This window comes from Budorcas taxicolor, chromosome 18, assembly GCF_023091745.1.
Source record: "Budorcas taxicolor isolate Tak-1 chromosome 18, Takin1.1, whole genome shotgun sequence".
In the NCBI taxonomy this organism is placed as follows: Eukaryota; Metazoa; Chordata; class Mammalia; order Artiodactyla; family Bovidae; genus Budorcas; species Budorcas taxicolor.
The window spans coordinates 37,956,563-37,983,143 of record NC_068927.1 but is presented as its reverse complement, the minus strand read 5'-3'; the positions used below and the strand labels follow the sequence as shown (position 1 = coordinate 37,983,143).

Sequence of the window (26,581 nt, the reverse complement as noted above, 5' to 3'; positions counted from 1 at the left end):
ATCCATTATAACCTTTTTGCAAAAGTGGACACACTTTTATCCATCAAAACCATTTACAGTGAAATGTAGTCTTGTCCAGATTCCACACAGCTTACATTTTTTTTAAAGAGTAAATTTTGGTTTATTAGCTAAGTGCATGTAATTGGCTGAAAAAAGCTTTGTTACCATTCTGTTAGGATGATAAATTAAGAGAATAATAGGTAACAACTTTAATCATTTGTTGGTCAGAGAGATTTTTCCACTTATAAAAATATAGGAAATAAACACTTTGATCTCTCCCGCATGCAATAATTTTCAATAACTTTGTGAGAGTACAGATGACAGGAATAGGCACCATCAGACTTCACCTCGCCTAAAAGGTGCTAAAACATGGCTTTAAAATAGGCAAATGACCTTCAAAGTAATATTTTTGATTCCTGTACATGTCCCAATATTTAATCTGAAACTTTTCTAGGTAGGTGAGTTTACAGTTATGACTACCTAATAAATACTGTATAAACATACATTAAAGTATTCTTCATATAAAATATTAGATACTAATTTCCAGGTAAGGTTTGCTTGAATACTTGAGGAAAGGACTTGTATTTTCCAGAAAAAGTATAATTGAGCCTTTCTTCCTTTCCTTTTTTTTTTTTGGAGAGGGAGGGGAGAAGTTTTAGAGAATGAGGAGGAGGAAAGCTCACACCCCAGCTGGCTGCTTGTAGGCATCTGTGTGGAATGTGGAGAAAACGTCTACACCCTCAGGTGGGTCCCGAGGACACAGGACGGGTCCATCAGAATGAGGGGATGCTACTCTGCGGCTCCCTTCCACTTGACACAGGGAAGCCCACCACATCTTCAACAGTCTTCCTAGTTCAAAATGAAAGAGAAATGAAAAGTCAGCTGTACTAGAAAAGAGGTGAAATATCAAAACTGCCCATCTGCAGTTACTATTTGAAGATAATTTGCCACATTTTGGCATCTTGATACAAAATACCTATTTACCAAGGCTGTCTCATTCATAAAAAGCACTTCATCTGTGGTATGAGAGTCCCACAAACATACTTACTTGAAGAACAACCTGGTCACCCATGATTGGAAAGCTGCTGACATTTGTTAAACAAGCAGCTGAAGGGCTCTTGCTCTTGGGGGTGCTTGTGGTCAAAGGAAACCCCTTATATACTTTCATTTCGCATCAAGACTCAAAAGATGTTAAGAAACCCTAGGGATCTTGGTGCTATGACAGTTAAAACTTGAGCAAAATGAGCCGAAATGCACACAATGCCTTACCTCTCCTGCCCACATTTAAATCACACCTCTTTAACAGATCTTTTTCATATAAGGAATGAGCAGTGTGGCTCAGAAGTTCCCCCAGAAAAAATTCTCAGTGTCTTATTAGCCTTTCATACTAACACAGAAAACCTCACCAAATGGCTTTGCTGTGAAGTATATGACTGTATTGTTCAACTTCTCAGATTAGTAATACTCTCACTGCAAAAAGCGTCTAAGCTCACTTATCTGAGGGTATTGTGTGTTGACATTCTGTTTCCGGAAATCTTAGCTGGATCTTCAAGATATTTTCTTTCTTCTCTGACTTGCAACATATCCCAGATGGAACCAAACTTAGATTTATGAAATTTCAAAACATAAGAAAAGCTCTTAAAAGTTATACTCTAGCCTAGATTTTAATTTCCAGTTTTAAGTAGAACATTTTGAGGACTGGAGCTGAGAGAACTGACTTATGGGGCGAGGGAAGACAATGAGTTTACAAAATCTAATTTGAACCATCTCTGCTCATTGGTCTGCTCTATGTCCTCCTGCCTATAGGTCTGTCTGCACTCAAACCAAATGGCTCTTTGCAAATAGTACATTTGTGGGTGGTTTTTTTTCTTCTTTCCTATCTTTGGATTGCTAGCCTCCAACACCCTCCACAGTACACACATCCTCTATGGCATTCCTGATGACTCTAGTAAATGAGAACTATTCCTAGACCCTTCTGCAGAGAGCACAGAGAACAGACAAGTCAATGTTATCTTTTCTTTTGGATCTGGGGACTGTACTAACCCTGACATTTTATATAGCTATTATACTGTTGTAAATGGTTTCAGATATATACTTCCTTCATAATTAGGTAAAAAAAGCTGAATGCGATTCTCCAGTACTGCAGAACCAGCACTTTCGCTGCTGCTGTGATCTTCTGATGACATCTGGTGATGCTGAGTGAAGCCCAGGTAGCTGTTCCACCGTCTCGTTGCCCTGCCCACTGCAGGAGGCATCACTGAGCCAGCACTGAGTGAGCAGTGCTGACGGATGCCACTCTGCTGCCCGGGAGGGAGAGGGCCTGGGCTTGGATCCTGCCTGGGCTCACCCAGCTCAAAGCGATGCGACATGATGTTTGTGCAGACGGTGTGCTGGCTTCACTGATGTGTACTCTAAACAAGCTGGCTCTACGGGATTTATCTTGCTTCAGAAGATCTACCAGTTGGAAAAGATACCACATTAAGGAAACCCACCTCAAAGACTGTTCCTCAAAATTAGAATAGATGACTTCCCTGGAATGGCACTGATATCCAGTTATTCAAACAGTGACTAATAAAGCTCCATTAACCCTCACCAAAGGCACATTTGGTCAGCAATAAAAAATGGCTTCAGCTAAAATGAGGATTTTCTTTTAAAAGAAATCTTATCCCCTTGGCTCCTACCAAAGAGAAAAATCAGAAAATCCTAAAACAAGCAAAACTTTGCTTTCAGAGCAGTGGTTACCAACTTGCTCTTCAAGTTGGTCACTACTAGAAAGGGAGTGGAAAGCAAGGCAAATCAAATCTCCTAAGTTCTAAGTCCTAAAGTGAGCACTTAGGTGTGACAAAGCCGGTGATGTGGTGGGACATGATGGTCAGGGTGGGATACAGGGAGAGCCAGAACATGTGAAGAACCCTTTGGTGATGCAATTCAAGGACTTCCGAGGGTAGGAGGAGTAAATGAGGACAGTAAATTCCAACCAAATGTCTAACCTACACGGAGTGACCATGAAGCCCAGGCTGCTGCAAACTGGCACCTGTGCATGGATGGCTGTTCTAAGCAAGTGGTCAAGGCTAAGCTTGAAACAAATTCTACTGGAAGGAGGAGAAGAAGAAAACGCTTAGATGTTTGATTATGCCCAAAGTGAAAAAGAATGAGCCACCCTTCTTAACAAGGGAAATAAACCTAATTACTTAAAAACCACATTAGGAGACTAGACAATAAATTAACAGATTCATTTTGGAGCTTATTAGAGTCCTAGAATTTCCGGCCAAGGTGGCTTGTAAAAGGCAAGCTCTTCTTTAAACATGGTTACAGTTCAGCAGTGATTTGCAGGTCCTTGTCAAGGCACTGTGCTGGAGGAGAGAGCAAAGAGCTTTCTTTTTGTGCTTTTTTTTTTTTTTTTTTTTTTGAGGTGTAAATACTTCTTATGACATTCAAGGCTCTTTAACTGATTTTTTTTTTTTTTGCTGCTCATACAAGCAGTCCCATGCGAGTGACTTTGGCCGACAAGAATGTGTGCAACACAAATACAATCGGCTTCGGACAGGAGTGCAGGTCCATGGTCTGTGGAGAAAGGACATTAATTATCACTACTATACAGGGATGCTTTAATACACAAATGTGCAAAGTAAACAAATTTGAACATGATATTCTACTTTTTAAAAAAAGATCTATTCATTAATTTTTTGGCTGCGCTGGGTCTTTGCTTCTTTGAGAAGGAAAACTTTCTCTGGTTGTGGCGAGTGGGGGCTACCCATCCTGTGGTGCTCAGGCTTCTCATTTTGGTGGCTTCTCTTATTGCAGAGCATGGGCAAAAGACAGCTCGGGCTTCAGTAGCCATAGTTCGCAGGCTCTAGAGTGCTGGCTCAGTAATTGTGGCACACAGGCTTAGTTGGTCCCTGGCATGTGGGATCTTCCTGGACCAGGAATTGAACCTGTGTCCCTTGCATTGCAAGGTGGATTCTTAACCACTGGATCACCAGGGAAACTACTTTTTTGTGTTTTACTTTTTAAAAAGAACTTGGATAAAGGATGTGCCAGATTTATGTGCCACACTTGGGCAATTAGAGCTGCAAATGGAAATATACTCAGAAGTAAGGCTATTCCATGGCATAATTAAACACTAGCGTCAGAGTTCACATCCACAATTAGGACACTATTAGTGGTGTACTCTAATTGCACCACTCTAATTACACCATGGTGGAATTAGATTCCACCATGCCAGATAGGAAGAACTTAAAAGTAGAAGAGGTAAAGAAAAAGAGGAATATCCTATATGGAAATCACTAACTGTAAGTATATTTCCCACAGGGAATCAGTGAATTCAGCTGAAGTGTGATCATCTATTAAGATTTTTGACACCCCTTATCAGTTCGTGGTGGGAATGGCAAGTCTTTTTTTTTTTTTTTTTGGGAATGGCAAATCTTGAAGCTGGTTGGAAGGGCTAGTTATACCTTCCTAAGCACAGGCCTCTAATTTGGACAGCTGACATCCGATGAACAGGCTGCAACAGGCTTTTGAAGTCCATGGCTATCCATAGTTTCCTAAAGGTTCATCATTTAAAAGAAGATTTCTAGTCACAGTTTTCTCATTTGGAGTTTGAGCTATATTATCCCTAATATCTCTATTAGTTCTAAAACATCAAGATTCTGTTTTCCAAATTTATACCTGTTGTGACTGTATCAATAGACATAAGATGTCACATATAAGATAAGACTTGAACTGTTGGCTCAATACCGTAAGACATAGAGGCATGACTTTTTGAGTCCTTTATCATAATTTCTGATTTCTGAAGTACCCTCGACACACTTCTGTAGTTCTCCAAGGGGACTCAAGAATTCCTGTGGGTATTTCCTTTAAAGGACAAGGAAGTCAAAACAGATGATGGGTGTATGGACATATCTTTGCATTTTTTTTTCTGACTAGCAGAATTTCTATAGCAACTAAGTCACTATTACTTTTAACTCTTATCCCAACAAATTGCTGATAACAGCAATGGATAGAACTCATTTATTAAAGTGTGCCAGGTTTAGTATTTTATATCTTACATTTGACAAAAGCCTGTTTCTTATAGGGTTATCTAATTTTTCTTGCTGATATTCAAACAAAACGTTAAAAAGGCAGTGATTCCCTAATGTGGGGAAAACACAAAACAAAACCCCAAAGCCAAACCCATGCATGTTTGGAACCTGAAGAAGAATTTCCTTGGCTCCAAATGGAATAGTAGATGGTAAGTCCACAATTTTCTATGACAAGAGGTAAGAAATGATAAGAAAGAGAATGCCTATTAGAATAAACATGTTTTTCAGAAACATGCTTACCAGTTCTCCTTCGGGACCACCAAAATCCAGATACAGATTTCTGATGCCATCATCAGCAGACATTTTCAGCCTTTCGAAGGGGTAGCGGTATAAGATGCTACTGGAACCTCCGTTTTCCCTGGAGACAGTGAACCCACTTTCATAGTGGATGGTGAGTCTCACCTCTTGGCCATTTAATGTGCAGCCTATTGAAGACAAGAAACAGATATCACTAATGAAGTTCCTACTGCAGTTGAGAGAGTGACAAAGGCTTCTCCTGACTTCAAAAAAGGGAAAAGGGAAAAGAATCTTTCTGAGAATGTGTGATACCTAACCTATTTGGAATGTCCTGAAGTGAATTCTGTTTTGGTCACTCAAGGCAACATCTTGATTGAGATGAAGAAGAAATTACCATAACTTTACTTGACATCTGATCTGATTCAGTTCAATTCAGTGAGTATCAACTGAACACTGTGCAGACAGTAGGCTGTGTGTGGTGCTGGAGAAGTAAGAGGCATGGTCTCTGCTCTCAAGACCTCATAAGTGACAGGCGTAGACATGAAATCCCTAACTGCTTAAGGTAAAGGGTATAGAAGATGACTAAATACCAGCTCAATAAAGCCCAAGTTGAGTAATGGTTTCCTGGAGGAATGGGACTTGAGAAAGTCCCGAAAACGTGGTCAAACCTGATAGGCAGTGAGGAGTAGGAAGAAGGTTTCGAGTGCGCAAGGAGGAACAACCAAATGAGAAAAGGCAGAGACACCTTTCAGGGGCAGTAACATGGCTGGTAGTTGGGAAGTCGCACTGTCAGTCCCACCAAAGATAAAATTCGAAAAGATACATCTGAATTGATGGGGCCAAAAGAACTGATCATCAAGACTGGCAAATGTCTCCCGTCAAGACTGGTGAAGTCCCTGTTTCACCAACATTTAAGCTGTTTTATTGTTAGTACAGGGGCTACTGGTGAGAGGCCCTATGCCCCATAGAAATTAACACAGTCCTCTGAGAACTGAGTTCATCATGGCTGTGAGCAGGAAGAATGGCTCCCAAACAAGCAAGTCCTCATATCGAGACCAATGTATCCTTTCACTGGACATGAAAAACACTCAGTCAAGGCAGCTGGCATGTTCAAGAAATAAGGAAAAGGAATAACTCACAGAGGAGAGTTTTGCACAATGAACTCTGAATATTAATTACTTCAGAAAAGGAGCCAACAATTTAACAGAAGAAGGTGGTAACACGCAGCTGAAGGACATGCCGGCTTATTTATGTATGTGTATACATGTGTATGTGCACACCAGGCACACGCATCCTATTAAAGGTGTAACAGACTAAGCGCCTGCACCACGTGTGAGGACATGCACACACACACATTTTAAAGAAATCCTGGTTCTTTGCAGAGTGATTTACTTTCAGCCAGTTTAGCATGTCTGGAAAGCTCTAAATACAGAATAAATGATTAATAAGTACATTAATTGACTTGAACTGTGGAAATGAAAGTATTACCAAGGTAAAATATTGAAACAGTGCTGTGAATGAGAACAAAAAAATTCGAAATTACCAAAAAACAAGTTTCTTTTGTCCATTTAAAAATATAAGGAAGCAGGTGGTCCTTATTTTCTCTCTATTCAAGCCATTTGTATTTAAACAATTGTGAGCCAAAGACTGAATAGATTTTGGTTTCCTGTAATATGAAGTTTACAGACACCAAAGGAACAACACAAAACTAAAAAATGTTCAAAAGCCACACTGTACTCTCTGTTTTGGGAAGCATATCTTTCCAGGTACTTGAAGATATGGTGACCCCATATGCCAGTGATGAGTGTGCTGGCCAGACCCCTGGGACTCCACACAAGGACACAGGGCATCCAGCCTGTTCAACTGAAGACTTCTCCATCCCAGAAATCACATTCTGTGGCCAAGACAAAAACCAGAGCCCCACAGTCCTTAATGTGGTGACCAATCACAATGGGTGGGAGACAGGCAAGTGAGAAAGACAGTGTGGTGTGGTGACTTCGGTCAAAATCCAAGGCGGGTGTCATTGACATTGGTGTCATCGCTTGAGCCATTGTTGTGGTCGTAAGGAAAATACAGAGCATGTCCTAAACAGCTGAAGAATTGTTACAACACTGAAGCTGTCTGGTGTCACTGTTAGAAGATGACCCATGGAAATGCCGCTCATGCAGTTCTAAAGCCATAGAGACCCCTCACTTCCCAAAAGCAATGGAAAGGAAGATAAATCACAAGACCTTCTGCTCTCAAACATTTTCTCTTTTCATGTAAATCCTGTAAAACTAGGTTTAGGAAACAAAATGTAAGAAAACAGGAGCAGAACTAAACCAACTTCCAGGCAAGATGTTCAAAGTAATTAAAACCATATAAGAAACTGTAATTGTGTCTTAATTTTGACAACTCTCTGTTCTTAAAATGAAAAGCAATCTGGAAATATCTATACATAGCCATATACACAGATACACACATGTGAACTCATCCCTTCAAATTCACACAGACAAGCCACAAGAGGGCGCTTCAACAATGGAAAGAGACCACCAGGGTGATTTCCTTTAGATGCCCATTTCAGTACTTACTGGGCACACCTCTTCCAACTTTGCAACAGAAACTCCAATTCCAGATTCTTCGCTTTTCTACAGCTATAAGCTCTTCCAGATGGTCACACTTTTAAGGGTGTCTATCCATGTTCCAAATCTTAACAAGAGGGTCAATACACCTAGTATTTAGTAAATGAGTCCTCACATTATTAAATATTTAAATAATGAAGAGTAAAACAGCCATGTTATGTTGTACAGAAACTGTTGTGAATGTGTTCAGAGTCACATAAACAACTTACGAAAACTTTGCTACTGAAGTAGAGAAACTCAGTTTCTTTCCATCATGATCACCTTCAGGTGTCTTATTCAGAACATTTTAAGTCGGCCCACAGGATAATGATTTTTACTTTAAAATAAAGAATGACATTTAATTACTGTTAGGAATGAAATGCCAGTATCTATACCTAGAGAGACTTCCTTGATCAACTCAGCAGCTGCATGGCAGCCCTGAACGAGTATTCGGGTCCAAGTGGACAGATCCCGATGTGTCTCCACCCTGAAGAGATGCATCTCGATGCCCTGCCGAGAGCCTGTCCTGGTGGCGAACGTCAGGTCAGATCCAAGGGAGGGTGAGCGACACCCAGAGCCAGAATGAACCAGCCTAGGACCACAAACACAGCAAAGTTCAAAAGTCATTAATGTACTGTCAGAGGACAATCTCAGCAATTTATGCTGATAAAAATGCAGAAAATTATAAACATCGGCAGCAGTTTTTAGGTAAGTATATCTCAAAACAAGATTATAGTATTTGACATAGATACTATTCTGTTTTCCCATAAAAATGACTCCTGGTGTCACAAGCAGAACACTAGGTCAGATGGCCCAAGAACCTCAATTTCCCATTTGCTTTTTCATGCTCCCATGAAAGGCTATACTGTGCTTAGTCACTTGGTCATGTCCACCTCTTTGCAATGCCACTAGGGAAGCCGTCCCAAGAGGCTAGGCATGTCAAAAAAAAAAAAAAGACTCAATTTTGATTAAAAAATAAGCCACAAACATGCATATCCTCCCCTACTTGTCAGTATCACAAGAATGGTAATTTTTTACCAAGGATAAATGTATACCAATACATCATAATCAGTCAAAATCCAGGTTTGGACAAATATATCAATATAAAGACACAGCCATCATTATAATATACAGAGAATTTTCATTGCTCTGAAAATCCTCAGCATACTGCCTAGTTATCCTCTCTCTCCCTGGGGAACACCTGATCTTTTTATTGTCTCTTGGAAAATGTCAGATCTAGAGCAGAAAATATACAAGTCCAGAATGTTCTATCATAACAGCTAATATGGCAGTTCTCAAATATCTTTTTTTTTTTTGGCCACACAATGCAGAACTTCCTTGACCAGGGATTGAAACCATGTCCCCTGCAGTGGAAGCATGGATTCTTAACCACTAGACCACTGGGGAAGTCCTCAAATACTTTTATATAAAAGCCCTATCAAAAACGCTCAGAAGTTCAGCTGAAGAGGTTACTATTGGCTAAAGATAGACCATGATTTTTTCTTTTATTTTTTAACTGACTGGTTCCTCAAAAAGTTAAATAGAGGTACCATATGATCCAACAATTCCATTCCCAGGTATGTACCCAAGATAAACAAACACATACATTAGAATAAAAATTTGTTCACAAATGTACATATCAGCATTATTCTTAATAGCCTCAAAGTGGAAATAGCTCAAATATCCATCAATTGAGTAGATAAAATGTGGAATGTATATACAATGGAATATTATCCAGTCATAAAAAAGAAAATTTGGAACTACTTGGCTACAGCTCTTGACTCTCATTCACTTAAAATATGATACTACTCTACTACAAAAAAAAAAAAAAAATGATGTGCCATCTTTTTATTTGAAAAAGTGAGTTCCAGGAATTCCCTGGCAGTCCAATGGGTAGGATTTGGCACTTTCACTACTGTGGCCTGGGTTCAAATCCTGGCCAGGGAACTAAGATCCCACAGGCTGTGCGGCATGGCCCAAAAAAATCATTTTGGGGAGAAGAGTCAAATCAAGAATGGGACAGCAATGAAACAAAACAGAGAAGAGAAAAAACATGAGAAGCATCAGTTCAGTTCAGTCGCTCAGTCGTGTCCGACTCTTTGTGACCCCATGAATCGCAGCACACCAGGCCTCCCTGTCCATCACCAACTCGTGTCCGACTCTTTGTGACCCCATGAATCGCAGCACACCAGGCCTCCCTGTCCATCACCAACTCCTGGAGTTCACTCAGACTCACGTCCATCAAGTCAGTGATGCCATCCAGCCATCTCATCCTCTGTCGTCCCCTTCTCCTGAAAGAACCTTAGTTTCTACAATGTGTCCTACATATTCTGCCCCATGAGATGCTCATAAGAATAGGGTTTCAAGGTCAAAGATAAGAAATGGGACATTCATGAACTAAAAAATATTTTCAGATAAAAGGGAAAGAGTAGAACACTGTCTAAGAAAGTATGACTGTTAAAGCATTTTAAAAATCCCTTCAACTAATAGTGAAAAGCTTCCCACAAAGAAAATCTTAATCCCAGATGGCTTTGCTGATGAATTCTACCAAATATTTAAAGAATAATCAGTACCAACTCTTTATAAAGTCTTCTAAAAAACAGAAGAGGGAATACCTCCCAACTCTTTCTATGAGGCCAGTAACACCCTAATACCCAGATCAAAGACATCTCAAGAAAAGAAAAACTACAGACCAAGATAATTTATAAATACAAGACACAAAAATTCTCATCAAATTATTAGCAAATTGAATCTAGCAAGACCAAATAAGATTTATCTCAGAAGTACAAGGTTGGTTTAATATTCAAAATCAATATGGTAATTTATTTATAAATTGATTTGATTTAAAAATTATTTTTAAATTGATTTATAAATTGATAAGTAAAACCATATAAATAGAAAAAAGGACAGAACCTACAAGACCACTGTAATAGACATGGAAAAAACATTTTAACAAATCCAAAATCATTTAATTAAACCCCAAATTGAAAACACTCAACAAATGTGGAATAGAACAGAACTTTCTCACTCAGATGAAGTGTACCTATAAAAAAACCCATAGCTAACTTTGGGTTGTTTAAGGCTGAGGGAGAGGAAAAGAGAGTGAATGCTAGTGGGTAAGGGGTTTCTTTCTGGGGTGGTTCAAGCGTCCTAATAGTGACTGTGGTAACTGCATAACTCTGTGCAAATGTCAAAGAGCATTAAGCTCTATGCTTTAGGGCTTCCTTGCTGGCCCAGTGGTAAAGAATCTGCCTGCCAATGCAGGAGACACAGGCTTGATCCCTGGTCCAGGACAATCCCACATGCTGCAGAGCAACTAAGCCCATGTGCCACAACCACCGAGCCTGTGTTTTAGAGCCCGGGAGCTGCAACTAGTAAGTCCATGTGCCGCAGCTACAGAAGCCCACGCACCCAGAGCCCGTGCTTGACATCTGGAGAAGCCGTGGCGATGAGAGGGCCCATGCGCCACCTGCTCTTCGCACTATATTTACTATATTAGGAAATACAGTATATTTACTATAATGAGAAATTAAACCTGATAAATCTTCAAAATATTAATTCATTTAGAAATAAAAATAAAAAACCTATTAGGTGCTAATATAAATAACATACTTTTATTAAAAATAATATTTTTCAAAATGAAATGAATGTGAACACTGGCACTGTTTTAATTTTTTTCAAATCTCTTTCATATACAGCTTAATAAAAGACAGCTGAATTCTCTTATGTGTATCTGCATTCTGCCACAGCATGTAGCTGAAGTATACCCAGCCTCACACAGGTATGCAGCTGGACAAGGAAGGAGTCTTTTAATAGCTATTTCAGATAATTATGGCTATCTTTCTGTCCACCAAACCAAAAATCAACAAGTAGTTTCTTAAAGGTTAGTTGCAAGGTAGGATCTGAAACCTTATCAATAAAGTTTTTATGTGTGCTAAGCTGCTCCAGTTGTGTCCGATCCTGGGACCCCATGGACTGTAGACCTCCAGGCTCTTTTATCCATGGGGTTTTCCAGGCAAGAATACTGGAGTGGGTTGCCATGCCCTTCTCCAGGGGATCTTTCCAAGCCAGGGATCAAACCTGCTTCTCCCTGCGGCTCCTGCATTGCAGGCAAATTCTTTACCACTGAGCCACCAGGAAACCCTCAATTATCCTGTTACATTAAAAAATCCAGTGGTCTCTCCTGCAGCTTGAATAGATTTTTTTACCCTTGCATGATTTTGCAGCATCATGAACTGGTCATTTGGAATATATTTTTTCATTGAATTATGTACATTTTCCAAATGTTAAAAGTATTTTATTATATAAAAAAGTCACATTTGGTAATATCGCCACTGATCTCATCAGGTAAGTCTTTAAGTACTAGGAAGCTGTCAAAATTCATAGTGAGAGACACAAGTTTTCCAGAATTCTAATTTTTTGTTTGAAAGATAGAAATTTTAAATTGTTAACAAATACCATCAGTGTTTTCTTTAAATGACAAATTCATTTTGAATTTTATTTTAGAAAAAATTAAAAGTCTGACAAATACCCAAGTCTGAGTAGCCATAGTCTGTCATTTTTTTTTTGAAGGGAAAGTGGTGTTCCATTAAAAAACCCCAACCAACCAACCAGCCAGTTCAGCTCATAAAAACCACACACGCTTTTCTTTGTAAAAAACCATCACATCTCCATATGCAGGAGAAGTGGGCTCTAAGCACTTCCCACATCATCTCACAGATTATCAACAGCATGAATACTCAAGGGCTGAGATTAAATAAAACTAGCAATTTTCTGCCTCAACAAAGGCATTTTGAGGTTACAGTGGCATGTTTTCTCCCTGCAAGGCCATACAGTTCGGTGCCAACTGCCTTGATTCATGATAAGGTACAAGCAATTTTACCAAACTCAGTGCAAATGTCAACAGTGAGAAAAGCAAACAACACGTTAGTATTACTGTGAAAACAGTTTTAAACTTACAGACCCCGTGAAGAGGGTATCCCCAGAGGTCCACGAAAAGTATTTGAGAACCACCTCCCTGAGCTGATCCCTGTAGAACCAACATGCCAATTACACGTTAGCTACCTCAGCAAGAGTTAAATGAGTTTCAAAACTACTCCACATGCAATCCAAGTAATACAGAGTGTGAGCAAAGTGTCAGGGTGTATTCCCCCATATTCAGTTTGATTGCTAATCTCAAATCAGACCTTAAAAAATATAAAGTCCAGAATTTTTCCTACAGATTTGATTATGAAATATTTGGCAGAGGGAATCTAATTCAAACCAGCTGCTGGACTCTTGCTGCACAGCAGTTGGTTAGAACACACTGCCAAAAGGCCCCCTTAGTGGGAAGGCCTGATGAGCTCATGCAAAGGCGGTACAGCGGCTTTGGCCCCATAAATCCCATAAGCACACCACCACTCAATTTTCCACATTGTCAAGTAGCCACGCTTTCTCTGGATCTTCTTCTTTTCCAGTCAAAGAAGGCATATAGGAAAAGGCTACAAAATGCACGTCCTGCAAAATCTATAGCACGTGTATCTAATTCTCTACCTGTATTGGGCACTTGGATTTAACCTCAGGAAATGTGTCAAATGAAATAATAAAATAAAAATCCTCTTCATTTATCACATTCATGTTTTACTCAATTCCCTGACCATCCCAAAATATCAACTATTAGATAAACACAAACATACAGCTTTGGTTTCCAAGAATCTGTAAATGTGCAAGCCAATGTAAATAGTAACTCATGTTAATTTATATCACCCTAGCAGTGTTCTTTGATTTTTGAACTATAATTTATTTATTTATTTATCAGAGACTGTCTACCTTTGCTACTGAATCATCAAGGCCCTTTCTGCAGGACCTTCATATCCTGAAGGAATTAATGACAGCACGCTTCTCCAACTCTGAGGCTCAATAAATCCTTCATCTCTATTCTGTGATCTACAGGCTACAGCTCTAAATTACCGAGAAACTCCTGAAAAGCTATGTGAAAATTATATATTTTAAAAATAATGATATATGTAAGGGAACTTGGCAAATTGAAGGAAATCCTACATAATGTAAAAGTCTTCCTGTAATGTAAGAATTCTCTTCCTCACATGAATCTTTGTCTCCTGAAAGCTGGAACTCCCACACTGCTTCCCGTGGGACATCCTAGATGACGCCATCATTTAACCTTTTTGACTATCAAGTGCTTTTTTGTGGGACTCCTTTTTAATGTGTAGTTTTTGAGCTGTATCAAAACCTGATTCTTTTTTAAGCCCAAATTAACACTGAATGTGAATATCTTTCCTAGTTTCACACTAGATAACTAGTTTCTGATTATTTCTTAAGACATATTGGCCTCCAAATCTACATTTCTCCATTCTTTTCCTTCCAGCTCCCTACATCTGGCATACTAGAAACATCCTGTTGCTTCAGGTCAGATAAATGTTTACTTGATGGAATCAAATGTACTCTTATACTAGAAAGAGAAGTTGAAGAATATTTTGGCTGAGTTGTATAGTTTATCCACAGTACCACATTCTGGTTTAAATGATTTCATCACTCAGTCAAAATGCTGCCACAATTTCAGTGATTTTCTAGTCACAGTCAATAAGGAAAAAAAAAAAACCAAAACACAATTTATTTATCTTCATGAGTAAGCCAAGTCTTGAGAAAAGCAGTTAGGGAGCTGCTTCAACAACTTAAAAAATACACACAAAAATATTAGTGACAGAAACCATATATTCTGAGCTAGGAGCTGCAAAAAATGATCAATAGGGTTGTGAAAGAAAAGTTTTTGTCTAAATCGTCTACATCGCTGCTTGAATGCTATTTTAGGCACCTAAAAGATAACAGAAGTCATTTTAAAATTCCTTTAGAATTCCTTAGTAGATTCAGTCAGAGAAGGCAATGGCACCCCACTCCAGTACTCTTGCCTGGAAAATCCCATGGACGGAGAAGCCTGGTAGGCTGCAGTCTATGGGGTTGCTAAGAGTTGGACACAACTGAGCGACTTCCCTTTCACTTTTCACTTTCATGCATTGGAGAAGGAAATGGCAACCCACTCCAGTGTTCTTGCCTGGAGAATCCCAGGGACAGAGGAGCCTGGCAGGAGGCCGTCTATGGGGTCGCACAGAGTCGGACACGACTGAAGCGACTTAGCAGCAGCAGCAGCAGCAGATTCAGAGTAGGACAGATATTTTGTTGTCTTTAGTCTTACCTTGTGGCAACAAGAGGGTAGCTATGACATGGTGATGCCCAGGCATCCCTGGTCCATGGCATACAGTCATAAAGCAGCAGGTCCTTCTCAGTCACGGCCATGAGGACAGGTCTCCACTGCTGCCTTCCACCATCTAGCTTTGCCTGTTACAGAGGTGAGATCCAGAAAGTAGAGCTAACTATAATGATGTGTAACTGTGAAAGTTCCTTCAGTGACCACCTAAGACAGTGGGTCTCCATTCTGCCTCCCCATCCTAACCCATGTGAGACAAAGGAAACGCCCCACAGATTCCTTCCCACTGGCAGGGCCTCTCCACTGGGAGGTGTGAAGTAGATTGTGTGTAGCTGGAGAAAGTGTTCCCTGAGTGAATTACACACATTTCCTAATGATATGACACAGTTTCTTTCCCCTACTCCACAATAACTAATTATCACAAATTCTAATTAAATACACAGCACTCAGTTCAAAATGATAATGGTTTTAGTATACCTGATGTGGGAGTAACATCTTCTAAGTGCAGGATAGAAACTGTTACCAAGTAAGTCTGTATAATCTAAACATCAGTGTTTTTCAAATATTTTTGATCAAGAGTTACAATAAGAAATACATTTTACATTGCAACTCAACACATATATATAAATACTGAATTTAAAAATTTCCTGAACAACCATAATTCCTATCCTTTGTACAATGCACTCTGATAATTTCTATTTTATCTTTTTAAAATGGCAAAATGACCAACTATGTTCTATTTTGGAAAACGCTGATATAAACTACTGTCAATGAGCTGCCCATTACAGTTCAGGAAGTTTATGCTTCAGTTTCAAATGTACCATTGCATTTAATTGCATAAAGCTCAGTTATCTCTGTGATAGTTTAAAAACGTAGGAAAACAACCACTATTTATATATATTGTCAAGGATCCAAGGCCAAAAAGCAAAAGACCACGTTCAAGCAAAGCCCTGGTATCATCAAAATGTTTGCCTTCCTAAGATGAGACCTTTGAGCAGGGAGTGCGTAACAACAGTATTTCAACCCTCAACTTTTCAGCTTGCTATCACTGGCAGCTTCCAGATAAATTTAAATTGATGAATCACTTTTCCCTCACTTGTGTTCAGATCCACCTTTTATCTTCTCTTCCTTAATGACTTCTGAAGGTAATGTAAACATGTCAGAGCATTTTAAGAATACATCTATGATCTGAAAAGTGGCCTGAGTGGTCCATTTCTGTGCTGTAACATCTACACTGGGTCTCTGTTCTTGCTAGAGCTATGATTGGATTCCATGAGCAGGAAATGAATTCCAGCCAGTGAAGCTGCCCATGTTCAACCATGTGCTGAAAGCCCAAAATACATGACCCAACCCTGAGAATTCTAGCAAACTACGGGAGAAATAATTAACTATTTCCTTACTGGTGAACCTGAGTTTTCTAAGACTTTATATGTCTAGGGGTAAAGATTGCGATGTCTTTCTAAGATTTTATATGTCTAGGGGGAAAGACTAAGACTGTGATGTCTGGAGGGAAAGTATCAGCTGGAAAGAGGTTCTCTTGGATTCTTCAGTTTTGGGGTTACAGATACTCAAAAGGGATTTCTAATTTATATGCACTACTAAGTCTTCGTCTCTGAGATTGTTATGGACAATATTTCATAGGGAAAATAATATAAAAATCTATCTTCCCAGAGGAATAAAATGATAACTTGATTTTTTAAATTAACTTTTTTTTGCTAAGTTATAAGACAGATTGTGAATGCCAGGTCACAGTATATGCATTTAGAAAATCTAAATTAAATGCATTTCTTCCCAAAGAAGAGAAAGGAAAACTGCTAATGTCAATAGAAACAATATCGAATTTAAAGACAGAACTTTTGTTTTCAATAAACAATTTTTAAAAAGTGTTTATTCTTTAGCTCTTTCGAGTCCTTCGCTTTTGGAGGATATCTTTTCCCTCTTCTACTTAATCACTGGAGAAAAATGAAACCTCAGTTTCAGTCATTCTGTTTGCCTATCTGCCTTAACTTATAAGGGTACTGTTTGCCTTCACTGGAATCAGAATGCCGCTGGCTATATATAGCATGTGCTTTCGGTTGTGGTATCAGTACAAGCAGCCTTGGGGCTCAACTGCTGAGGTGGTTTTTTCCCCTGCTATCGAGTTTTTGGCCAGAGAAAAAAAGGATACTAATGTTAGGCTTCTGCTTTGTTTGTGTTTCAACACCCACACGTGTGTACACCTGGCCAAACAATAGTCCTCTCCAAATTTTGCTTTTTAACAAATAGAGTTGAATAGCACTAAAGATGAAAAAATTAATCATAGTTATTATTCATTCCCTAAATCTCTTCATCGTACAAATCTTTTTAAGAGGTGATATACTTCTGTTCTTTACGCATCTTAGTATTATGATAGAAAACACAGAGCAAAACATAAACTGTGCCATTAATCCTGATTTACTGTATGTTTCTAACTTGAATCTTGACACATTCTGAGAATCATGAGGGACAAAGTAGAAACTGTGAAAATGAATCTTTCTTTGGCTATCTTGGCTTTTCCATCAATACTTAAGTGCTTAAAATACTTATTTTGTAGATAACGTATGTCTCCACACTTGGTAGACTTAAAGAAAATTCCCTCTTAAGAATATACAGTTCTTAATATAAAAGAGGTATAGTTAGAACATAAGAATATAAAAGTTATAGTTATCAGTCACATAAAAATCAGCATCAATAAAGAGGTAAGTCCCTTGCACAGAAATTATTTGTTACCAAACATCTATAGCCTAGGTTTTCCCTATTTTAGGCAAACTCAATTTATGATAATGTAAAATAACAAACAGATAAAGAAAGATCATTTAAAGTTAAATAAATAATCCTTCCTTAAGTTATCTGACCCAAATGCCTATCTTTTCTAGGTACAACTGAAACAGTTTCATTTATGTATATGCTTTTCAGGAAATATATCTATTGCTAAAAGAAATGCTTACCTATTTTAAAAAGATTACATGATCTGAAAATAGATTGGCCATTTTCACACTCATAGAAATAAATAATATCACAATTAAAGAAGGCTTTGGCATTTACCTAGTTCAACTTTTATCAAATATGTAAGTTCATTATAAAATTCCTCTGAGAAATGATATCCAATCTTGCTTGAACACCTTATTCTAAGTGTATTTGATTTGGGCGGCCGAAACAACTACACAGAAAAAGTAAAAATCATGAACAGTTTAAAAACAGCACTTTGGATTAGTTCTGTAGTACTATTTTTTAAAGAACTCGAAACTATTCAACTTAGTATTATTTCCCAACCCTGAGCTTGTGTTCCTGGATAGTGTTTTATAATTAATGACTTGTCTACTTGCTTTTTGCATGTATATATGTAGACAAAGGAAAAAATTACTGAATATCTACTATATATAAAGCATTAGGCTAAGTTCTCTGGGGTGAAAGATTTGAGAGAAATTTCTCCTTTCTTCTGGTCTGTATGTAGCATAAACCAAATAAACTCCACTTTAAAGGTCTGGCAACTCTCATATATTGCTGGTGGGAATTTAGTTCAATCTTAATGGAAGGCAATTTGACAATATGTATCAAAATTATTGATACAAAGTGTTAGTCCCAGTGTTTGTGGTTGCATGTGTTAGTCGCTTGGTCCTGTCCGATTCTTGGCAACACCCATGGACTGCCGCCTGCCAGGCTCCTCTGTCCATGGAATTCTCCAGGCAAGAATACTGGAGTGGGTTGCCATTTCCTTCTCCAGGGGATCTTCCCGACCCCTGGATTGAACCTGGGTCTCCTGCACTGCAGGCAGATTTGTTACCATCTGAGCCGCCAGGGAAGCCCACTGATACAAATGCCTGTATCTTTTGTGGTAGTTTAAAAAGATGTCCACACATTCTTTACCATTCTTCCCTTTAAAAGCTGGAGCCCTGGGGTGTAGACTGGACTTAGTAATAACTCACTTCTAATGAAAAGAAGAGAGAAGAAGAGCCTAGGTCATAGCCACATAGGTATTGTAGTATCCATCTTGTTCTCTCTCTCAGATCACTTGCTCTGAGGGAAACCCATAGCTGTATCCTGAGGACACTCCAGGCAATTTTGTGGAAAGGCCTGCATGGCAAGGAGCTGAAGACTTCTGCCTACAAGCAGCAAAAAACTGAGACTTCCTGCCAACAGCGATATAGATGAATCATGTTGGAGGTGCACCCGCCAACCCATCAAGCCCTCAGATGACTGCCGCCCTGGCTAACAGCTTGACGGCAACTTCCTGAAGGGTCCTGGGCCAGGACCACCCAGCTAAATGGCTACCAGATTCACAATCCTTTGAAACTGTGGGACATAAGTGTTATTCCAAAGACACTAAGTCTTGGGGGTCATTTGCCTTATAGAGATAGGTTATTAATAAACCCTTTGAAACAGCACTTCTGAGATGTATCCTACAGATACACAAATATTCAGTTCTACGAACTCTAATGATCAAAGCTCAGGAAATAATGCTCAAATTCTGGATAAATCCTTTTCTAACCAAAGCTTTACAACTTACTACCAGAAACTTAAGAACCAAATACATTCAGATAATGTGTGTTCTCTTGTTATCTGCTCTATCTGGACTCTGGAACCAAAGAGTTTGGACAGCACACGTGTGAAAGGACAAACTACAAGGTTATTCATTATAGCAAGGTTATTCATTCTGTGTAAGGGCACAAATGACAACAACACTGGAGGAAATGCTTCTTTAACTACAGCCACACAATGAAAAACTATACAGTTGTAAAAAAGAACGCTCCATATGTTTGATATAAAAAGATCTCCAGGATATACTGTTTCAAGAAAAAAAAAACAGCAAAGTATTGATATAAAGTAGTGTGCATAATATGCTTTCTTCTTTTATAAAAGAGAAAAAGAACATATTCCATATTTGCTTTTATCTGCATAAGAAACTCTCAAGAGTCATTATAAAGGAATCAAAGTGATTACCTTTCTGGGGGCTGAGGGGTGGGAATTAGGTGGATGGGGAACCAGAAGGAGGGTAAGACTTCACCTATTAACTTCTCATTTCAATCTTAGAACCTTACGAATGTATTTTTTTAAATCATGAAGATTTCTAACATTGCCAAAAGCACAGAACAACTACCACTCCATTGAGTTTTTCAACCAGCATATAAAAACATAGAAACCATGATAAAATACTAAAACTTTCACAGTCAAAAGTACTTATACCACGATTTTCATTAGTTTCTTCTGCTTATTCTAGTCATGCCTCCTAGAAATCATCACAGTACTAATTCTGTGTTCTAATTTATCAGAATCATTATTTGAAGTGTTCATAAAATTTCATGGCTGAAAATAAATAGATCAATGGAGTCCAAACCTGATTCACCACACTATCACCTGGGGCAGCAGATGAGATTGCCAGGCACCCCCATCAGTCTACCAAATGGGGACTCCTGAGGGGGACCACGGGGAGCCAGACCCTGAAACTGTATTTAAAACAAAACAAAACAACAACACAAAAGAACAAAACCTTTCTGGGCTGATACTGATGCAATCCCTGCCCCCCTGGCACACACGAAGGAACTAGGGTGCAAAGATATGAAGGAACTTTTAAAAAGAAAACCAATGAAAAACAGAGTTAGCACTTGAACACTCATCTCTGACTCCCTAACCCTGTTTGTTTTCAGCTCCCTCTGGCCCAGCTGACGGTGAAGGCCCCGAAAGAAAAAGGATGTGTGGTAACATCGTGTAGAACTTTTAGTCTTCCTTTTGTCAAACTTTGGATCCAAACTAACCAGGGTTATGTTCTTCCTTTCCTTTCACCCAACCTCTATTTAAGTTTTCTAGTTTCTTTCCATTTGTCAGTTGTAGAAGACAGCTGTACATGTGTTTAATAGCTTGTAAAATATTTTGTATATTTTAAACTTTTCCCAGATCAGGGTAGTAAGCCTGTTGTCTCTGAAACTCTGTCAATAGACTAGAGTGAGAATTGGGAAACTATGACCTCTGGGCCAAACACAGCCCACTTTCTGTTTTTGTAAATAAAGTTTTATTAAAGCACAGCCACATCTATTCACATTCATGTTGTCTATGACTGTTTTGCTGCTATCATGGCTGAGTTAAGAAGTCGTGGCACTAATAGCCCTTTGCAAAATAAGTTGCTGATTCCATTCTAAAATCATGAAAATTATCTCCAGTCATTAAGGATGATAAGAAATGATAAGAATCTCTTCATAGTTATGTTATGATGATGACTATCATGACAGTCCATTCAGCTGGTGGAAGTGATAATTAGCAATAAATAGCTAAAAACTAGGGGAGGAGAAACAAAAGATCTGCAAGTTAGGCACTGGAGACCTGACTGTGTGATAAATATTCCAGACATACGGAATGGGGGAACCATCCTGGCTCTGAACGGTGACCCGGTGAGACCTTGCCCTGCCTCCCAGCCTACCTGTTCTGCCAGCCAGGCAATGTGCTTAACCTCCTTGCTGCCTCCCGCTGTACTGGTTGCACCAAGCATGGCATTGAGTTCAGCCAACACCTGTGGGAGGAGAGCCATTATGTTGGTGTGGATAGCTACGAACCAGGAGTGTGCTGTGGCTGTATCCTTGCAACGGAGGATCAAAGTGTTCCTGCTATCAGGAGAATGGAGCTCTATCAATCTGTGTGGAAAAAGAAAAAAGAAAATGAGCTAGATCAGAAGCCATCAAAACTGCCATGGTTAACATATATAACTGAAAATCAACTTTAATTTTGCATTCCAGAATATAAATGCTTTTTCTTAATTCCTTAGAGCCCAACCCCAGAGAAATCCACATGTGGAAAGATCATCACCAGAAAGACTAACTGCTGGGCTGCCGTCTCAGTATTCATGAAATGACCTGGAATGAGAGAGCCTAGTGCAGAGCACTTCACTCCGCCTTCATTTCCAAGTCAAAGAAATGGAGAGCCTGCTTGTTGAATCGCATAGGCACATTGTAATTAAAGATTTTTTTTTAAATACTTAGAAAATTCTGGTATATAGTATTGCTAGGTAAGTAAAACTTATTGCCAAAAATTGAACTGAAATTTCCACTGTGTGAAATAAAATAGCTGAAGAATACGACTCTCTATGAAAATTTAGAATTGTTTTTTAGGGTCTGGGTAATGTCATATGATTAACTCATCCTCCAAGTAGTGGAGGAAAAATAGTTGAGAAATCTTCAACTCTATGACTATTATTTACTAATGCTCAACTAAGAACAATCTCTACTTCAAAAGTAACCATTAGGACTTATTTAAATCTTTTTAAAGGTACATGCAACCAGTTCCTTATAAAGCAATTTGCTGGGTACTATCTTGTATTTTGATCAAAGCTTTTGCCAAGATGAATTTTAAAAATCAATCAATAAATGACTAACGTATGTTCACTGCTGTGCTCTAACAGTGAACATATATATCTTTTAAAAGGGAAAAAATTAAAAGCTCTTAGGAGTGTTTTTCATGGTAGGCTAAAAACTGACAAACTGCCACTGACCAAGGAGAGAACTTTTCATTCTTTCATCTTTCTGAAGACAGTTTTCGCTTCCTTGAAGCCCTGTCATGAGATCCCACACTACCTGACAAACATGACTGGTTTACAGGAACACCAGCATGTCTGCCTTGAAGCGTGCATCCCTCTCTCTGGTCATATTTAGAGATTCCTTTATAATTCCATTTTAACTTGCCATACTTAATGTGGTAAATATTCATTCTCATTTGAGCTCTGGTCAGTCCATCCTTTCTTAAATAAACATTTAATGAAAACTTACTGTTTTCTAGATTCTATGCTTGACACTGTCTTAGAGATATAATAGTGAAAAAAAGAGAGAAAAACTAGTCTCTCCTCTCACTGGACCTATCATCTAATGGGGAAGGCAGAAAGTTTATATTTAACTAATATGCAAGTTACAAAAACTACTTCTATAAAGAACTGTGATGACTACCACAAAATTCTTGGCTCAAAAAGGCACTCCTGAGATGCAGCAAAGCATGACTACAATGGGGGCCTCTTTACCACTGGGGCACACTTACCAAACTGGTATACAGCTTATAAACACATCTATCCATGCTACCTACCTACTTATCCGCTGACATGCCCTCCCACTAGACTTACCCTCCTAGCTACCTGAAGGGCTACCCACCAGTCTATCCATGTTTCACATGCCTTCACAGTTTTACAGCAATAGCCAAAGAGGCCAGAGAGTTCTAGAAAATAGTCAAAACATAAAATAAGATCTGTGACCAGTCGAAACACTTCACAAAGCCCATACCTGAAGCATCTTTAGATAGCAAGTCACAAGCTATTTTGCTTCTGTTTTAGTTATTCTTCTGATGAGTTTATTTGATTTCCTATCCTATAGCTAAATACAGCAAGAAGTAGCTTGAGATTAAAACTTTGGGGGTTTTGAATAGCAGGTTAAGTCTGGATATTAATTGGTAAGCAACGTGGAATCACTGAGGATTCTGAACAAGGGGACAATATGATCAAGACAATGAATTAAAAAATTAACTTTATGAGATGTCTGTATACCTAGGTTCAGAGGAGCATCATTCACAATAACCAAAAGGTGGGAACAACCCACATGTCCATCAATGGGATGAATAAACAAAACGGGATACACACACACACACATAATATTCAGCTTTAAAAAGGAAAGAAACTCTGACACATGCTACAATATGCATGAACCTTGAGAAGATTATTCTAAATGAAACAAACCTATCACAAAAGGGCAAATATTATATGAGTCCACTTATATGAGGTACCTAGAGTAGTCAAAGTCACAGAAACAAAAACTAGGATGGTAGTGGCTAGGGGATGGGAGGAGAGGGAAACGGAGAGCTGTTGAATGGGTACGATTTTTGTTGTGCAAGAGGAAAAAGTTTTGAAGATTGATATTAGAGTAATATGAATATAATTAATACCTTTATAAATAAACTATAATTATAGTTCAATTAATTGAACTATACATTTCAAAATAGTTAAGATGGCAAATTTTATGTTGTCAGTGAGTGTGCGTGTGTGTGCTCAGTTGCTCAGCCATGTCTGAATCTTTGCAACCCCATAGACTATAGCCCACCAGGCTCCTGTGTCCATGGGATTTCCCAGGCAAGAACACAGGAATGAATTGCCCTTTTCTCCTCCAGAAAAATAGTTATGATGGTAAATCTTATGTTATGTGTATTTTATCACAATTAAAAATAATAAGCTAAAAAATAATTTCATGGTGGGATGTAAGATGGATTACAATAGAGAAATGGCCTAGGGAGATTTAATTGGACCCAAAAAGGATGAGACTACCTGCTGAGTCACCAGCAGGACACACACTCCTAAGCAGGAGGAACTCCTCCATCCAAAAAGTCCAGAAAAAGTAGAGAGAAGGAAAGAGATTTCTGACAAATAGCTTAATATTCACATTGACCTTTATTTAGTTTTCTATACTATTTTATAATGTTTTTTTCTTTCTAATATTATTTTTCACTATATCAGTTGTTGCTGTCATGGTCCTTAACATAAATATTGATATTTCTTGGCTAAAAAAATGATTATATTCTCTAAAAAAAACAATTATACACTTGTTACGGGATGATTTAAAACAGCAGATTACCCCCACTCCCTGACCCTGAACTCCTGGCAGCTGTTGATCTAGGAATCCTGCAGTATGTAACTTTCTCACTTAGCAATATGCATTTAAGGTTCCTCCATGTCTTTTGTGGCTTAAGAGCTTATTTCTTTTTATGGCTGAATAATATTCCACTGTCTGGGGGAACCATAGTTTGTTTATCCATTCACCTATGGAAGGCCCTTTTGGTTGTTTTCAAATTTTGGCAATTATGATGAAAGCATTCATGTGTAGGTTTCTGTGTGGACCTAAGGTTTTGACTCCTTTGGGTAGATACTAAGGAGCACAATTGTGGGGTCACATGGTAAGACTACTATGTTTAGCTTTGCAAGAAACTGCTAAACTGTCTTCCAAAGTAGCTGTATCATTCTGCATTCCCCTCACTGATGAATAAGCCTTCCTGGTATTGTACATCTTTACCAGCATGTGGTACTGTTCGCTGGATTCTGGCCATTCTAGTACGTGTACAGTGACATTTTATTGTTTTAATTCACAATTCCTTAATGGAATATGATTTTAATACCTTTCATTTGCCAATTTGTCATCTCTATTTCTTCTTTGGTGAAGTGTCTGTTGCCCATTTTAAAACTGGGTTGTTTTCTTATTACTGAGTTTTAGAATTCCTTGTATATTTCAGATGTTAGTCCTTTATTTCATGTGTATTTTACAAAGATTTTTCTCCTAGTCCTCAGCTTATCTCTTTGTTCTCTTAACAGTGTGTGATGGTTAATTTTATGTGTCAACTTGACTGTGCTAAGGTATGTCCAGGTAGCTGGTAAAACATTATTTCCAGGTGTGTCTGTGAGGGTGTTTCTGCAACAGATTAGCATCATCAGTAGAATGAGTAAAGGAGATGATCCTCGCCAGTGCGGCTGGGCATCATCCAGTTCACCGAGGGCATAAACAGAATAAAAACGCAGAGGAGAGGCAAATTCGCTCTTGTCTGAAGTTGAGACATTCATCTTCTCCAGCCCTCAAACACTGGTGCTCCTGGTTCTTGGGCCTTTGAACTTGGGGTGAATTTTAAGACTGGCTTTTCTATTTCTCCAGCTTGCAGACCATGGGACTTTGTCTTCACAACTGCATGAGTTAATTCCTATAATGAGTAAATAAACCTATCTATCCATTCTATTGTTTGTTTCTCTGGGGACCCTAGTACACAGTGTCTGTTACACAGGAGAAGCTTTCATTGTTAATAAAGTTCAACTTGTAAAGTTTTCTCTAATGTACTGTGCTTTCGGTATTTTATCTAAGGAGTCATTTACAAATTTAAAGGGAATTTTTAAAAAGCATAATCCTACAAGCTCAGGGAGAAGATGAGAGGAGCGACTACAACAAAATTTTGGAAGCTGGCAAGCAGACAGAGCAGTTAAATGATTTAGCAAACCTAAGAAAAGTAGGGGAGAGTCAAATCTGAGCCAGTCCACGTTGCAGAATCCTGAAGAGGCTGAGGAATTGGAGGCGCCGGTTACCTCTGGAAGTGGGAGTAAAGCACGCAGCTACAATAGAGAGGCCAGCTGACCGGTTCAGCATTCCCCACACCCAGCAGCTAGTGACTGCCCCACCCTCAATCCAGCAGGAGCCTGACCGCCACCCTCATCCCACCAAACTGAACGCAAGAGCCAGGGATATCCTTAGTTTAGACCCTCTTCGGGGCTGACCATTTTCTACAGAGGCTGTTCATTTCTACCTGGTCGCTTTGGCACTGTAACCAGCTTAACATCCTTAATCACATGCTAAAAGTTCAGTCGCAAAACCATGACGAAAAATTTCTTTCACTCCTCCTACTGACCTACTTAACACTAAAGGCAGGAATCAGCTCATCCTTCTCTGGACACA

At 38.8% G+C, this 26,581-nt stretch overlaps 1 protein-coding gene across 1 annotated transcript in view; it reads right to left on the bottom strand.

Moving 5' to 3' along the window:
• Positions 1-3,052: 3,052 nt before the first annotated feature.
• The window catches only part of SNTB2 (syntrophin beta 2), a 66,464-nt gene continuing 42,935 nt past the window's right edge, over positions 3,053-26,581 (bottom strand). The window contains exons 3-7 of the mRNA XM_052656058.1: positions 21,550-21,760; positions 15,108-15,250; positions 8,314-8,510; positions 5,322-5,506; positions 3,053-3,564 (exon numbers count right to left, since the gene is read on the bottom strand). Coding sequence (XP_052512018.1) covers positions 3,472-3,564; positions 5,322-5,506; positions 8,314-8,510; positions 15,108-15,250; positions 21,550-21,760 — 829 coding nt within the window. The 3' untranslated portion in view covers positions 3,053-3,471. The remainder of the gene's footprint in view (positions 3,565-5,321; positions 5,507-8,313; positions 8,511-15,107; positions 15,251-21,549; positions 21,761-26,581) is intronic.